The sequence below is a fragment of the Podarcis melisellensis genome (genome assembly GCF_964234715.1).
Source record: "Podarcis melisellensis genome assembly, chromosome: 3".
In the NCBI taxonomy this organism is placed as follows: domain Eukaryota; kingdom Metazoa; phylum Chordata; class Lepidosauria; order Squamata; family Lacertidae; genus Podarcis; species Podarcis melisellensis.
The window spans coordinates 119,029,276-119,045,290 of NC_138530.1; the positions used below are offsets into that span (position 1 = coordinate 119,029,276).

At 45.6% G+C, this 16,015-nt stretch overlaps 1 protein-coding gene across 1 annotated transcript; it reads left to right on the forward strand.

Moving 5' to 3' along the window:
* The first annotated feature begins 419 nt into the window (after positions 1–419).
* On the forward strand, positions 420–14,578 carry TDRD6 (tudor domain containing 6). The gene is made up of 5 exons (XM_081905890.1): positions 420–6,647; positions 8,917–9,035; positions 9,165–9,254; positions 12,798–12,858; positions 13,797–14,578. Exons 1-5 carry the CDS (start codon positions 428–430, stop codon positions 13,910–13,912), a joined length of 6,606 nt encoding a protein of 2,201 aa, XP_081762016.1. The 5' UTR covers positions 420–427; the 3' UTR covers positions 13,913–14,578.
* Positions 14,579–16,015: the final 1,437 nt, after the last annotated feature.

Genomic DNA, 16,015 nt, shown 5'->3' on the forward strand with positions numbered 1-16,015 from the left:
ATTGCAGCAGACTGGACTGGATGCCCCTTCGGGTAAAGGGTATTTGCCTGCCTACCTGCCTGCCTGGGACTCGGCCCCACGGAACCTCCTCTCCTTCATTTCTGCTGGGAACCCAAATGTTAGCTCCCTCGGTGGGGCATTGAAGGCTCGCTCCTTCCCGCGTGGCAAAGCAGGAGGGAGACGACGGACACCTTTGGCTCCGGCCCTTGAGGAGACCGGCCGGGGGGGGGGGCAGACACCTGTGCCCAGGTGGCGGGGCGAAAGGATGGCGGGCGGAAACAAGGGGCGCCTTCCCGAGGTAACTGCCCCCGCGCGCGCGCGCGCCGCCCCTTCCCTCCGTGGCTCGTTCCCGCGCGGGTGGGCGGGGCGAGGAAGGGGCTCCTCCCCTCCGCCGTTGGCACTGCCTGGTGAGGCGCCGGCGTCGGCCATGTGCTCTTCGCTGCCGAGCCCGGGCAGCTGCCTGTCCCTGCGCGTGTCCTTCGTGGAGCTGCAGGCGGAGGCTCCGCTGGTGCGGCTGTGGGGCTTCCGCGGCGCGCGGCGCGCGGAGTACCTGCGCCTGGCCGAGGAGGTGCAGGCGCGGGCGGGGCCTCGGCTGGCGGCGCTGCCGGGCGCGGGGCCCCTGGCGGCGGGCGAGCTGTGCCTGGCGGAGGCGGGCGGGCGCTGGCGGCGCTGCCGGGTGCTGGGCCTCCTCCGCGCCGGCCCCGCGCCCGCCTACCGCGTCTTCCTGCTGGACGAGGGCCGCACGCTCAGCGCCGGCGCCCAGGCCCTGGCGCGCGGCCCCGCCGAGCTCTTCCGGCTGCCCTCCGAGGTGCTGGGCTGCGTCCTGGCCGACCTGGCGCCGCCCCAGCGCCTCAGCTGGACGCTGGCCGCCGCCGAGTTCCTGGGCCGCCTGCAGGGCCAGGAGGTGTCGGGCCTGGTGAGGGACGTGCTGGTGGCGCAGCACCTGGTGGTGCTGGAGCTGCCCTGGCTGCTGGCCCAGATGCGCCACCTGGGGCTCGCCGGCCACGTCTCCCCCAGCACCTTCGCCGGCCTGCTCGCCACCTCCCTCGGGGCCCCCAGCGCCCCACCCCAGGCGCCCGGCGGCCCTGCCGCTCCCCGCACCCGGGATGACCCCACAACCCTGGACTACTTCTACCCGCAGCTGCAGATGAGAGTGACGGAGCCCATGCTGGTGACCCAGGTATCCAACCCCAGCAGGATATATTGTCAACTGCGCAGCCTCTCCAGAGAGATCCAGCTGCTCTCGGACGCCATGCGCCAGGCTTTCGAGGCCTCCGCTGGGAAAGACTTGCCGGAACCCCTGCCGGCCCCAGGATCCCCTTGTGCCGCGCGGGGCATGGATGGCTGCTGGTACCGGGCCCTGCTGCTGAAAGTAGATCCCCTGGGTGGCCCGGAGGAGCAGCTTGGAGAGGTGGCGCAGGTGATCTATGTGGATTATGGGAGGAAGGAATTTGTGACAAAGCAAAACCTGCGCAATTTGCCCGCTGAGTCTTTCCGAATGCCGGTGGTGACCTATCCTTGTTCATTGCAAGGTATTACCGATGGAGGCTGTGGCTGGACCCGCTCTCAGATAAGTCAGCTTAAAACGTTGCTGTTGAGCAAGGTGGTGCAAGCCCACATTGAAGCCTACTGTCCCTTTGAGCACCTCTACTATGTTACTCTCTATGGAGAAGATGGCCTGAACCTTAACTGCCTCTATGGGGTCCAGGCCCATTGTCTGGAGCAGAGCCTCCTTCACAGCAGTCAAGAGCATTCCTCCGACTTAATGGCTGAACTAAAGAAGGTAGGTGCCACAGCCAAGGAAGAACGTGCCTCTCTGTTGGGAGTTCAGTCCATGCTTGCCGCTGACCCACTTCCTGTTGTGCGTTTGAAGGCTGGTGAGTACCACAGTGCTCAAGTGTCCTTCCTCCAGGATCCCACAGACTTCTGGGTGCGCCTGCAGGAGCATCGCCAACCCCTCCGTTGCCTCATACAGAACTTAAGTGACTTCTATTCTCAGAGTAAAAAACTAGAGGGTATTCTGCTTCAGCCCAAACCAGGATCCCTGTGCTGTGTTGCACTGAAGGAGAACTGCTATCACCGTGCTGTTGTCACCAAGATGCTGGGAAAAGAAATTGAAGTTTATCTGGTAGACAGAGGAAACACTGAAATTATTGACTTGCATAAGGTGAAGGAATTGCTTCCCCAGTTCAGAGAACTTCCTGCTGCAGCACTCAGATGCGCATTGGCTAATCCTTTCCCACTAGGGCAGTCATGGAGCCCAGATGCTGTAGACTATTTCAGGAAAGCCGTGCTAAACAAGGAGCTGGTAATCAAGGTCTTAGGCATGCAAGGGGACATGTACATAGTGGAACTTTTTGATCATTCACTAGCAGGAGAAAAAAACTTGGGCAAAATCATGTCTCAACAGAAGTATGCTGAGCATCATAAGGGTGAGGAATTAGAGACTCTCCAGAAAGTGTCCAAGGAGCCATTGAGGAGCACGTCTGGAATAGAGGGCATAGGGCAGAAGCCTGTGAGAAAATTTTCCCCCAAAGATGAAAATGAACCCTTGCCACAACGTCACAGTTCAGCCCCTTATCCTACTGAAACCTCGATCGTCAAGCAGCAGCCCAGTGAAGGTAGTTGCTATTTGTCATGCAAAGCATTTGCAAAAGAGGATTCTAGCATTGCCCCAACCCCTTCACTCTATGTTATGCAAAACTACTCTGAAATAAAGCCAGGGTTTTCTAGTGAAGGGCATCTGGAAGTTGGAAATACAGTAGATGTGGTAGTATCCTATACAGAAAGTCCTAGTCTCTTCTGGTGTCAGCTAGCTAAAAGTTCCCAAGACCTGAGAGCACTTATGGCTAAAATTCAAGATTATTGTATGCATTCAGCACAACCCCGTGAATGGCCAAATTCTGTATGTTTGGCTAAGTATTCTGAGGATGAGAAGTGGTACAGAGCTCTTATTACTAGTAAAGTATGTTGTGCTGAAGAGGTGGAAGTTGCATATGTTGACTATGGGAACAAAGAGCGTGTTTCACTAAAGAATGTCCGTGCAACTAAGACAGAGTTTCTGACATTGAAAGCTCAAGCTTTCAGATGTAGCCTTTACAACTTAATTCAGCCAAATGGTCAGGATCCGTTTGTGTGGGATGAAAAAGCCACTGAAGCTTTTCATGAATTTGTGGAGTCAGCAAGCACATTAGAACTGAAATGCACCATATTTGCTTTTGCAGCATTAAACAATACAGATTTCATCAATATTGTGGACTTGATTACCCCTTTTGAAAGCGTGTGCCATTTTTTAACAAAGAAGGGTCTAGCCAGATGTGTGCAGCCTCAAAAACCTCTAATATCTTCTGTTCATCTTCTGTCCTACTATTATTCTACACATGACATTAAAATAGGAAGTGAAGAGGTGGTTTATATCACACATGTTAATGATCCCTGTCACTTTTACTGCCAACTTGCTAGAAATGCAAATGTTATTGGGCAGTTAACTACTAGTATTGCTAAACTCAGCAAAATGCAGTACAGTTTGGAAACATCACAGGGCCCTGGAAATGTGTATCTTGCAAAGTATATGGATGGCTGCTGGTACAGGGCAGTAGTAACTTCAGCAAAAGATACCAGAGAAGTTTTCTTTGTGGATTTTGGGAATAGGCAGTTGCTAAAGAATGAAGACTTGGTCCTAGTACCAAATGATGCTTATGAGTTACTGCTTTTGCCAATGCAAGCCATAAAATGCTCTCTATCTGATGTTGTTGATGTTCCAAAAGAAGTTTCTGCATGGTTTGAAAAAGCAGTACTAGATAAGCCCTTAAAGGCTTTAATTGTAGCAAAAGAACCTGATGGAAAACTGATCATTGAACTATATGATGGTAAGATGCAGATCAATGCAAAACTGAAAGAGAGTTTGCAGTACAGCAGAGGGACGGCCAAATATACAAAAAATGGAGCTTCAGCATCCAGATATCTGCTCACCAGGGAACAAAACACTGAAAAAAGGCTATCTTTGACAGAAATGGATAAACCAACTTTTGAGGACAAGAGGTGGAACAATGAAAATTTGGACATAGTAGGCAGTAGCAAACACACTGTTGTATGTAGAAAAGTAAGACAATTTCAGCAGAAAACAAAAAGAGAGGTGACAATTCAGCAGAAAACAAAAAGAGAGGTGACAATTAAGCTTCCTGGACCAGAGGGAAAAAATAATGGAAATGATCCTGTAACAGATAGGAGTCATAGAGATTCCATGCTAAGCAGAGAAACTCCCCCTGATAACTTGAAAAGCAGAAATCAATCTGAAACTAATACACACTTTTCACTTAAAAATATTTGTGCTTTACCTCAAAAAATCATAAGCCTTGGTCTTAAAACTTTGGTGTATGTTTCTCATATAAATAATCCATCCGACTTCTATGTTCACCTAGTAGAAGATGAGCCCTTGCTTGACAGCATTTCAGAGAAACTAAATAAATCTGAAAATATTGAGAGCCTGAATGGGCAACAGCTTCACATAGGAGACATAATGTGTGCATTGTTTTCAGAAGATGGCTTATGGTATCGAGCTGCAGTTATTGAAAAACCCTCTGGTAAACTGGTGAGGGTGCAGTATATTGATTATGGCAATACCGCACTGGTTAGCATCTGCAAAACAGGTAGACTCCTTGAAGACTGTTCATCAGTCCCAGTGATGAGCATTCATTGTTCATTGTATGGAGTTAAGACCACAGAGCTTTCAGAATGGACACAGGAAGCAGTGCTGTATTTCTCCCAAAGGACAAGTGATACTCAGCTAAATGGCGAATTTGTGGAGAAAACTGAAAGCAAATGGAACATTCATCTCTGTGACAAAGATGGTAATATAGCAGTGGATTTGGCTGATAATTACCTTGACTACAAAGAACCTCCTTTGGGGGAAACATCTGACAAAATGGAGAGTGACACTGATCTGATAAACCTGTGTGAAGTTGCTGTTCCTGATAAGTATAGCAAACCTTTCAGTATGTCAAACACCAAATCCTTCCTCTGGAAGATTCCTAAGGTGGGTCAAACTTTGAAAACCTTTTTGATAGTTGCAAAGAGCCCAGGATATTTTTGGTGCCAGTTTGCTGACTCAGATGATATTGGTTTAATTGAAACAAAGCTTCAGGAAGCTGGAGAGCTTATGGGCATAGATGGTGAGGATATAAAAAGTGGCTGTCCCTGTCTAGCAAAGAATAGTGAAGATAATACCTTTTACCGAGCAGTTATTAGCAGTGTAGAGGGGGAAACCTTGAGTATCATTCATATTGACCATGGAACTGAGGAACTTACCAGTGCAGAGATGATCAGGCAAATTCCTGATGACCTGCTGGTAATACCACCTCAAGCATTTCTTTGTTGTTTGTTTGGCTTTAACTCTGCGGAAGGTTTGTGGGCTGAAGGAATAAATAAGATCTTCTGTGATGTCACGGCAGACTCTCTATTAGACACTACCATCATGGAAAAACAAAATGATGGCCCTTTTGAAATCCCCTTATTTGTTGTTCAATTGGAATGTCAAAAAATTAGCATCAATGAACAAATGAAACCCTTTTGGAAGCCTGTTGTTGAAGACTGTGCCTTAACTTTGACAAATAGCATTCACAAACCTGAAGAACAGATTAAAGATGTAGGGACAGGTAGTTCGAAGGTGGTTATAAATGAAAGCAAAGTATCTGCCTGTGCACTAATGCCTTCAGAAGATCTCTTGCGTTGTTCAGAGGCATTCCAACTGGAGCATTTGGATACATTTGGAGCATTTCCCCCAACTTCTTCACCCAAATCTCAAACCAAGCACCACCAAACCACTTCTGAAGTACTTGACACTGGAGACCAACACACTGTGTCTGAAACATTTAAAAAGGGAACTGACTATTCTGCATTTGCAAAAGAAAGTGATATACCAGATTTTGCAGATGTTACTGAAACACAGCTTCCTAATGGTGGTGAATCTAAGGTGTTAGAACTAGATTTGTTTGAAACTCTGAAAGAGACTGAAGGCCAAGCAGAAATGTTAACACTGGATACACGTGAAGTACATTTCGCTGTGGATGAAACACCGAGTGTGTCAGATTTGGTGCCTATTGAGGTGGTGACTTTATCAGATACAAATCAGCTGCCTTTTCAACTGAAGATGCACCCATTTGGAGACACACTGGATCTGGAGACAGTTGAAGTGAGCCCTCCCCTGTGTGAGGAAACACGAGAGAGAGCAGACATGACACATGCAGAAGGGGAGTTAGAACAGCGCTCTTCACTAAAAGATAAAAGTGACTGTTTGCTGCTGGAACCTGTTACACCTGAAGTGTATCTTTTACAAGCTGGTGAAATCAGGGAGGATATGTTGTTGGAGCTGCCTGCAGATAATGAAATCCAGTTACCATTTTCAGAAACTGGATTCAAACTGCAAGACTTCTTTTGCCGTGAGGACATTGTGGAGGTGTGTGAAACAGGACAAGAAAGCGAAGGTTACCGTTGTCTAGCAAGGCAAACTCTGCTGAAGAACCACATTGAAACACAGATGAGCCATGATGCGGGTGAAAGATTTAAAGAGAGCAATTTGGTTGGAGAAGATTTTTTGAGAAGCACACTGCTAGATGAAGAAGCAGTTGACATTCCAAGTCACAGTACAGGTAAGACAGTGCTTGTTTTTACATTGCTTACTTTTAAGTGTTGCAGGTGACCTGTGGTGCATATGGTGTCTCTCGTTGAAGAGAGTTACTCTTACTTTGCAGGTTTTGTTACGTAAGAATACTGTAATAAGTGGTTGCTAGGAGGAGGAATTGTACAGAAAGAAATGAATGTAAAAATTGTTTCAAGGATTGCAATCACCACCACTTAGGAGTACTATTTGTCAAAAGTGAAATGTATTATTGAATATAGAATGAGTAATGACATTTTCCTTTTATAAAACATTGTAAAATTGTTGGGCTCAGATAAATGTGCTGGTTAGTAAATACTGTATAGATATATACTGAAGTAAAAGAAAAAAATTGGCTTTTGGAGTTACACCTGTTGTAACATTTCTAGTCACATGGTGTGCTGCTCCCTTCTGGAAAACGGGAATTCTTGACAATGCAAAACATGCATTAAGGGAAAGGCCCATTCATATTTGTCATCTCTTGGTGGGCTCTAGCTAAAGTTGTTGAATAGAATGTTGTGTAGGGCTCTTCCTTTTTTCTTATTACAGGTAAATAGAAGGTCAGCAGCAGTAGCTCTACCACAGCGGTGGGAAAAGGTGCATCCACTGGAGTTCTTCTGTCTGTGCACCGAGAAGCAAGAGTTACTCCCTGTTCCATCCATAGCAATATCCACAGCAGCATTGTTTAATGCTTTCTTTGTTTTTAACTCTTCTCTGGACCTATGAAGTGCATGCTTCATTTCTGTGCACTTCAACATCATCAGGGCTCTTTTGGGTTGGCACTGATAAACTTTAACAAATAGAAATAGGCTTGTAACTGCACAAGCAGTTCTAGCTCCATAGGATGGTATCCAGTTGCAGTGTTCCACTTGTGCAGCAGATTCCCACTCACAGACACTGGACTTCCCTTCCCTTCCCTTCCTTCTGCAGTCGGCCTCCGGAGCAGATAAGGAGTTCTGGGTGAGGGAGAAGAGAAGAGGGCAAAGTCCTGTCTCATCTCCTAGCATGATGTTTGAAATCTATAGTGATAATAAAGAATAGGATTTCACTGTGGGGTTATGAAATGCCAGAAAAGAGATGTCATAAAAATATACCTCCAAAGCTGGCAGTGTTATTCATGTTAGAATTCTGCCCTGTCAGAGGGATGTGCCAGTCTTCCAGGCACCGGCAGATATTCCTTGTGACCTCCCGGCTGCGCCGCTCTGCTGATAAGCAGCCAAGGTCTCGGCGATTCTTCCCAGACTGTGAGAAAAACACACCGTTCTCCTCTCTCCCCTTTGGTGTACCCAGGGAGGGGAAAGAAGCAGACAGAAATCTATTTACATCTTTTATTCCTGTCTTTTACTTCAGTACAGAGAAAACATGTCTGCACTCATCAGCAGTTAGAATAAACACCTCCCATGTACTTCCAGTACAGGTCATATGACAAACCCACTGAGCTAACATCCGGTGCTCAGTACAGAATGGACTGCCCCTTTGTTCCCATGGCAACAGTCACAAACTTCCTGTTTGGCTTTCCAGCCACAAGCAGCAGACTTGGCTGCTATAGCCTTTGCTTGCTGCTGCATTGCTGCTTTAGAATAACAATTCATGCCCTGTTTGCCTTTTGTCTCCCTTCCCCTTAAAAACACTTCTGGGGTCCTGCAGAGACTAGCCAGCCAGCCAACATGAAATGCCTGCCTAAACAGATAAGTGGCTAAAGCAATAACACAAGCGGAGGTAGACCAGTCTTGCAGGACAAGGAGCTCCACAGCCTGGATTCCAGAGCAGATGCTCAAGAGGCAAATAAAATTATGGATTGCATAGTGCCATTTACAGTACAACCTCTCTCACTCTTCCTTGCACACGCCCCACACCTGCACTCCTGGCTTCGTTTTCTTTCAGCGGTTGGCTTCTGTTGGTTGGGAGCCCTGATCAGTCTAGCGGTGACCATTTTTCTGTTAGGAAGAAAATGCCCAACAGGCATATTATAAATTGCCCTAACTTCAACTGTTAACTAAGATAACTTCAGACTGTTAACTAGTGGTCAGGTGTTGCAGTGGAATACTGAAAAAGCAAGCTGCCTTCAACGTAATAAATTGTCTGTTCATAGATTGAGTCAGCTGTAAAAAAGACAACATGGAGGGAAGCCTTGAAATCTGGCAATACTGCTTGGGAGTTGTCATTTTGGACTGCAATCGGTAACCCTATAGCTTCATTTTAAATTGCTTATGCCTTGCAGTGTGACATCTTAGAAAAATAATGCACATTCTCTGTTTCAGAAAAAAATGAAACTACTTGCAACTTAAATGGCTTTGATATTGGTTCCAAATGCATGGTGTGGTCTGGCATTCATTGGTACAAGGCTCAGATTTTAGGCGTATCTGCTGAAGGTACAAAGGTAAGTCAGCTTGAATATGGTGAATAAATTTGCCACATGTAACTGGATCTTGTTATGTCAATGATACTTGTCCATTAAGGTGCCCTATAAAAGTTACGTCTGTAAAGATTGCATTCTTTTTACATAAAGGTTTTGAATCTTTCAAGTGGAAATGAAGAGGTAGTAAGTCCTATCAATGTTTGGAATCGGATTCCTGAACAGGATGCAAGTCCAACTGAGGTAAAGTATTTTCTAAAATGCTAAGTTGCTTTATTTTAATTATTTAAAAACATTTTCATTAGAACCCAAGAGCAGTAAGGCACAAAACCCAGAAAGAATTGTATGGTATAATACAAACCAAAACAATGGAATTGTTAAATCCAAAGGTAGTCAATAAAATAATAATAATAATAATAATAATAATAGAGAAAATCCAGACCTACTACAGTGGTGCCTCGCAAGACGAAAATAATCCGTTCCGCGAGTCTCTTCGTCTAGCGGTTTTTTGTCTGGCGAAGCAACCCTATTAGCGGATTAGCGGCTATTAAAGGCTTAGCGGCTTAGAAAAGGGGGGGGAGCGGAAAAAATCGCAAGACTCGCAAGCCGAAAACGTCTTGCGAAGCAAGCCCGTAGGGAAATTCGTCTTGCGAAGCGCATCGAAAAACGGAAAGCCCTTTCGTCTAGCGGGTTTTTCATCTTGCGGGGCATTCGTCTTGTGGGGCACCACTGTACTGGGGTTGTGCAAAAAGTTACACAGAGCAAAATGAATATCATTGTTGAAAAAGACAGTAGTACATAATAAAGTTAGACATCTCTCCAAATAAAATCCTACTTTGTGCAACCATATGTTGGTCTTGTCATCTAAGTCTCAAAAAGCCACCAAGTGGCTGCAACGTCTTGTGGGTCAGCCTTCCCCCCCCCCCTCCAATCGCTCACAGATGATGAGATATGGCAATGTAGAAAGATTTTTGAGCCAAATGTCCAGAGAAAAAGTTGAGACATCCTTCCAGCCGTGAGCCATTACCAGATGGCGGCAACCAAAATATGGCACATTAGAAGTTTACAAATTGCATTAACACTTTCATTGACAAACGTAGAAAGTAAATATAAACTGGGGTCCATCATTAACCTTTCTCCCGTAAACTCAAATTCCCTGCACTAATGAAACCCCAAATTTATGAACATAGTTACAGTCCTGCCACAAATGCTTGCAAGTCCACCATTCAGTGCGGCCACACCAGAAGGCAGAGAGCTTGCCTGTGTCATGTGTCAGGGTAAGAAGCCAATCACTTTCATAGTGTATTTTCTCACATGCTGAAACCGCAAACCAAAGGATTTGGTAGACCAAATCCTATTCGAATGAAATAGGATTTGACTGTCTCTCTCTGCTCCTGTGTGTCTCCCTTTTTCTCTAACACAAGTGAATCAGCTGATAAAATGATGAGGCTCAGATGATTTTTAAGTTGTTCAGACAACTGGCATATCCTCAAGGTACTCATGTTGGTTAGGTTAGACTTGATTATTTAGGTTTCTTATAGATAGCCTTTAAGGATGGCGGCTAACAGATTTAGGTTGAATCATGGCAAGACAGAAGTACTGTTTTGGGGGGATAGGGGGTGGACAGGTGTGGGGGACTCCTTGGTCCTGAATGGGGTAACTGTGCCCCTGAAGGACCAGGTGCGCAGCCTGGGAGTCATTTTGGGCTCACAGCTGTCCATGGAGGTTCAGGTCAATTCTGTGTCCAGGGCAGCTGTTTACCAGCTCCATCTGGTATGCAGGATGAGACCCTTCCTGCCCGCAGACTGTCTGGCCAGAGTGGTGCATTCTGTAGTTATCTCCTGCTTAGACTTCAATGAGCTCTATGTGGGGCTACCTTTGAAGGTGACTCAGAAACTGTAGAATCCAGAATGCGGCAGCTAGACTGGTGACTGGGAGTGGCCGCTGGGACCATATAACAACGGTCCTGAGAGATCTGCATTGGCTCCCAGTACATTTCCAAGACAATTCAGAGTGTTGGTGCTGACCTTTAAAGCCCTAAACGGCCTCAGTCCTGTATACCTGAAGGAGCGTCTCCACCCCCATCGTTCAAACCTTGACACTGAGGTCCAACTCCAAGGGCCTTCTGGCTGTTCCCTCATTGCGAGAGGTGAGGTTACAGGGAACCAGGCAGAGGGCCTCCAGCAAAATTGAGAGTGGGAGAGAACTCTCGTTCACAAGTTCCACAGCTAACAGAATAGTACCCGGGAATGACAAGGCAACAATCAAGACTGCCCTGTAGAACGCCCTCTCATCAGATGTCAAGGAAATAAGCAACTATCCTATTTTTAAAAGACATCTGAAGGCAGCCCTGTTTAGGGAAGTTTTTAATATTTAATGCTGTATTGTTTTTAATATTTGATGGGGAGCCTCCCAGAGTGGCTGGGGAAACTCAGCCAGATGGGCGGGGTATAAATAATTTATTATTATTATTATTATTATTATTATTATTATTATTATTGATAGCCTGAGATAATCCCAGGTATCTTGACTGCTTGTGTTTGGGGCATAGAATTGGTCTTCCCCGTTGTGATGTGCATTGGGCTAGAAATAGGCCAGCCCTCCTACAGGCCCTTTTTACAGGCCCTTCTGACTCCACCAGGGAGCAGGAAAATGCAAGTGTGCTCTGCTTCTGAAGCATGCAGTGAACCTAACAGAGCATAGGACACTGTTAGAGCCAACAAAGAAAACCATGTACAAGTATTGTAAGTCTCCTGCTTGGCTTTGCCCTCTGGCTCTCAGCCTGAATGTCCTCTGCCCATATTTCCATTTCAAATCCTTTTGCTCTTCCTCCCTCAAACTAGTGGCTATCTTTTGCAGTAAGAATGCTCCACTGCCTAGACCAAGCAGAATGATGGGTTGTAGCCAACAAAATTGTTTCATTAGCACAAGGACCTCTGCTGGTGTAACCAAAGGATGGAGATGTTCAGTTGTGCAAGCAGAAGTCCTTGCATTAATATAATTTTAACCAACAAAGTTGCCTCATGTTAGCAGTAGCTCACACCTAGTACTCATTTCTCCTCTCACTCATGTCCAGCAATAATTCCTCCTTTTTTCTGCACTAGCAGGGGTGCTAAGGGGTGAGGCTAAGAGGCAGGATGGCGTGAAAGTAGCAGAACCCTTTTTCTTCCTTTCTCACTATTTTTGCACAGTGGTGTAAGGAAAACATGACCTGGGCATTGAATGCTGAGGGTAAAACTTGTTTCTATCTATATTTTATCCCATTTTCCTTCTCAGATGCTTCTCTTCTTTCTGCCCTAATCTATACCCTTAATGTCTATCCTGGAATTAAGCATTTGGAATAGCCTTGCTGATGAAGAATTAACATGGCTTCTGCAATAATAAATAGGATATTGCTTCTGTGTAAGTGTTTTTAGAATTGTGAAGTGTGTTGGTGTAACATAACTGCTTGTTGTGTGAAAAACTAGAACCTTATTCAATAATGTGCCTTGTTATTTCAGTAAAGTTCTTTTGAAGCAAGTTTTGTTTAGGAAACTGATTCAGAGTTTAGGAAGAACATTTTTGTTGCTGAGTGCTGGTTTCTAATAAAGGCTTACTGCCAGTTCTCTCCTGTAACAGAAGCCCTTGCATAAATGAGTAAAATGAGGAGCGCTCTCTTTATTTTGCACTTGTCAGTGAATTGTAGTTCAGTACTATCTTACAATACCATTAAGCAATACATTGGAAAGCGATATCAAAATATTATTTTGTTCTTGAGATAATTCTTTCCCCTCCCTTTCACTACAGATATTAGACAACAAAAGGGATACTGTGTATTCAACTGTTAAGCCACCTGTTGGCACAGAAGGTAAGATATTTAGAAAACGTTTGAATTTGTAACTTGTACTAAATAATATCTAATCTTCTATGTGTATCGTATATTTAATCCATGCCTCACTTCCCTTCCCTCTTGCTGCTGATTAAGGTCATTTTGCAAGTCTTCTTTTCATGCAGCTAGAATTCTGTGAGGGAAGAGTTGCTAGCTAGCTGCAGCCTCTCGTGCTGCCAGCCCTGCCTCCCTTCATGCTTTGGAGGGCAAGCGTCCGCAGCAGATGGACCTGGTGGATCCTCTCCCAGCTTTGCCTGCCACAGTTTGTTACGCATCATTAGCCAAGGGTTGCTGTAGTCTGTGAGGATTCCTCCTCCTTGACCAAGTGTGCATTCAGCATACTTCAAGTTTTTTTTTTTTGCTGACACCAAACTCTACATACATTAAACATAATAGAAACACCGCCCCCCGACCCCACCCCCATCCATCTTCCCTCTCCCCACCCCCCCTTTCTTTTTTCTTTCTGTTTTCTTCTCCCCCTAATGCCTCAACAAATGAAACGGATTTGTAAAAACGTTACATGGAAGAAGAAGAAAAAAAAAATACGAGGCATACTTCAAGTTTTGAGTGTTCTTGAGAGTGAGGGGTCAGAGCAAAATACTGGTTCCTTGGGTGCACCAACCCCTCTGCTGCTCAACAGTGTCCTTACTGGAGCTGGCTGGCCATTGTGGTCTTGCATGACATGTTTCAGTCTCCCAGTTTGATTGAACTGGGTGATTTCAGCATTCAGGCTGAGTTTCCATGGCTGAGAGGCCCAGGATATCATGGCCTCCATATGGGACTGAACCCCATTCATGTAGCACATACTTTGGAGCTGGTGCTTTGTTTTGTCCTGGCTGGGATGATGGCTGCCTGGCTATGGAGGGGCAGCGCATGGTCCCTTTGTCATATAATTTCAACTATCTGGTTGTATTTAGATTCACAGGGCCTCCCGAACACCCCAGAGGTGTGGGATGTGAAGCATGGCTTTGCAAGGGACATCCTGTCTCACAAACCTATTAAGAGTTCTTTGAGAGTGTCAGCAAGAACATAGAGGTGATCCAGTTGACACAGCATACCTGGAATGTCTAAAAGCTTTTGAGAAAATACCTTACCCAAAGACACCTGAGGAAGCTTATGGTTGGCAGCTGTCTGTCTCGAGAGACAATGCAGGGCACCTCCCGGGGCTGAAAAAAGAGGAGAGAAGCAAAGCATAAACTTTGGAGCAGCCTGCATCAGCATGGCACTCATTTTCCTGCAGCAGAGGAGAAGATCCCTGGATGAGTTGTCCCATTATAAAGGGACCACAGTGATATAACCCATCCAAGGAGCCCCTCCTCTGTTGCAGGAAAATGGAATGTGGGATTCAGCATGATAAATTAATTTTCTGCAGGGGGTGGGGAGGATTTGCTTCTCTCGCCCAGCAATTGGAGTGGGGAGAAGTGCTGTTGTCCGAACTGTGAAGCAGTTGGCAGGGAGGCCAAGGTCTACGCTTCCCCTGTGCTTTTGTTTCTTTGCTTTCATCTCTGCTCAGTCTTGATTGTTGCCTTGTCATTCTCGGGTACTATTCTGTTAGCTGCGGAACTTGTGAACGAGAGTTCTCTCCCACTCTCAATTTTGCTGGAGTTTCAGATCAGTAGAATTAAATTTATTGGAGCTAGTCATATGAATAAAGTTCCTCATGATTTGAATGACAACTGATATCAGAAAAATTGTCTCTTTACAGCTGTTGCTACTGGCAGATTAACGTCTGTAAAGGAAATGTGTATTTAATACACTTGAGAGCACACACAACCCTCTATGGTATAAACGGTTAACTTGCCTGTATATCCTACAGTGGAGGAAGTGAGTGGCGTTTCAGATGGCAGTGCTGATCTTCCTGCTTTGTGGCTATTGCACTAAATTGCACCTGAGAGATGGAGGAGTCTTGCACACAAGGCTCTTCTGTTTTTGGCATTGATGACAAGCGTTTAATGGGCATGTCCTCTTCCAACCAGGAGAATGCCACTTCTGAGTCTTTAAAATATGTTCCACTCAAGTATGTTCATTTTCTAATGGTACCCTTTGGCAAACCTCAAATATGTGTTCATTATCTTTAATGTTAAAGTTTGTTTAAGCTTTGGAGCATCTTTGTAAAAGAAATACTCTTCCTTGTGCATTTTGAGTGCACTTCCATTCAAACCAATTTTTTTTAAGCCTTAGCTGTATGAAAGGCTTTGTGTTTTGTTACTTTTTTGTTTTGTTTAATGAAACAAGAATAAAGTTTATAGTGTGGGTAGTATTCATTCTTGCCGTTTCATTTTCCTGCTTCACGGATGGTGTGTGATCTCAGCCATTATAAATAGGCTACATGCATGATTGACCGTACACAGAGATGTGGAACTATGCTAAACCTTGTAATATAACTTAGAATACTGTATACAGTGGTACCTCAGGTTAAGTACTTAATTCAATCCGGAGGTCCGTATTTAACCTGAAACTGTTCTTAACCTGAAGCACCACTTTAGCTAATGGGGCCTCCTGCTGCTGCTGCGCTGCCGGAGCACGATTTCTGTTCTCATCCTGAAGCAAAGTTCTTAACCTCCGAGGTACTATTTCTGAGTTAGTGGAGTCTGTAACCTGAAGTGTATGTAGCCCAAGGTACCACTGTATAGGATTTTTGTACAACAATGCAGAGTTAGGGGTATGGTAGGTGGGGATCAGTCTGCCCAGTTTGCAGTGGGTTTATAACAGTTACAGCTTTGTTAGTTACAGCTCACCAAGTTTGGTCCCTGCCCTATGTGACACCAATCACTAGGCAGCTCGATTAGCTCATTGTTGGTGATGGCTGGCTGCACTTCCTCTGCCCACATGGTTTGATTTCAGACTTTGTGGCCAAAGGAAACAAAGTTTGCAGCCAAGCTTGTGCCACAACACAGGCAAAGGAAAACGCTTCAAGTTTATGGAGTCCCAAGATTAGGGCAAGGAGCTCACAAGTGCACAGAAGCAGTGGTGCCATTCCAGAGGGTTGGTAGCTGCACTACTTTTAAGAAGAGGCAAGGCTGGCTCACTTGTGAGATGGTTGAGCATGTGTTGAGGCTACGTGTGAGTTCCCTTTCTGACTCTGGTTCTCCCCCGCCCCTCAGATTCCATTCCCATGCTCTTTTCCCCAGCTGAG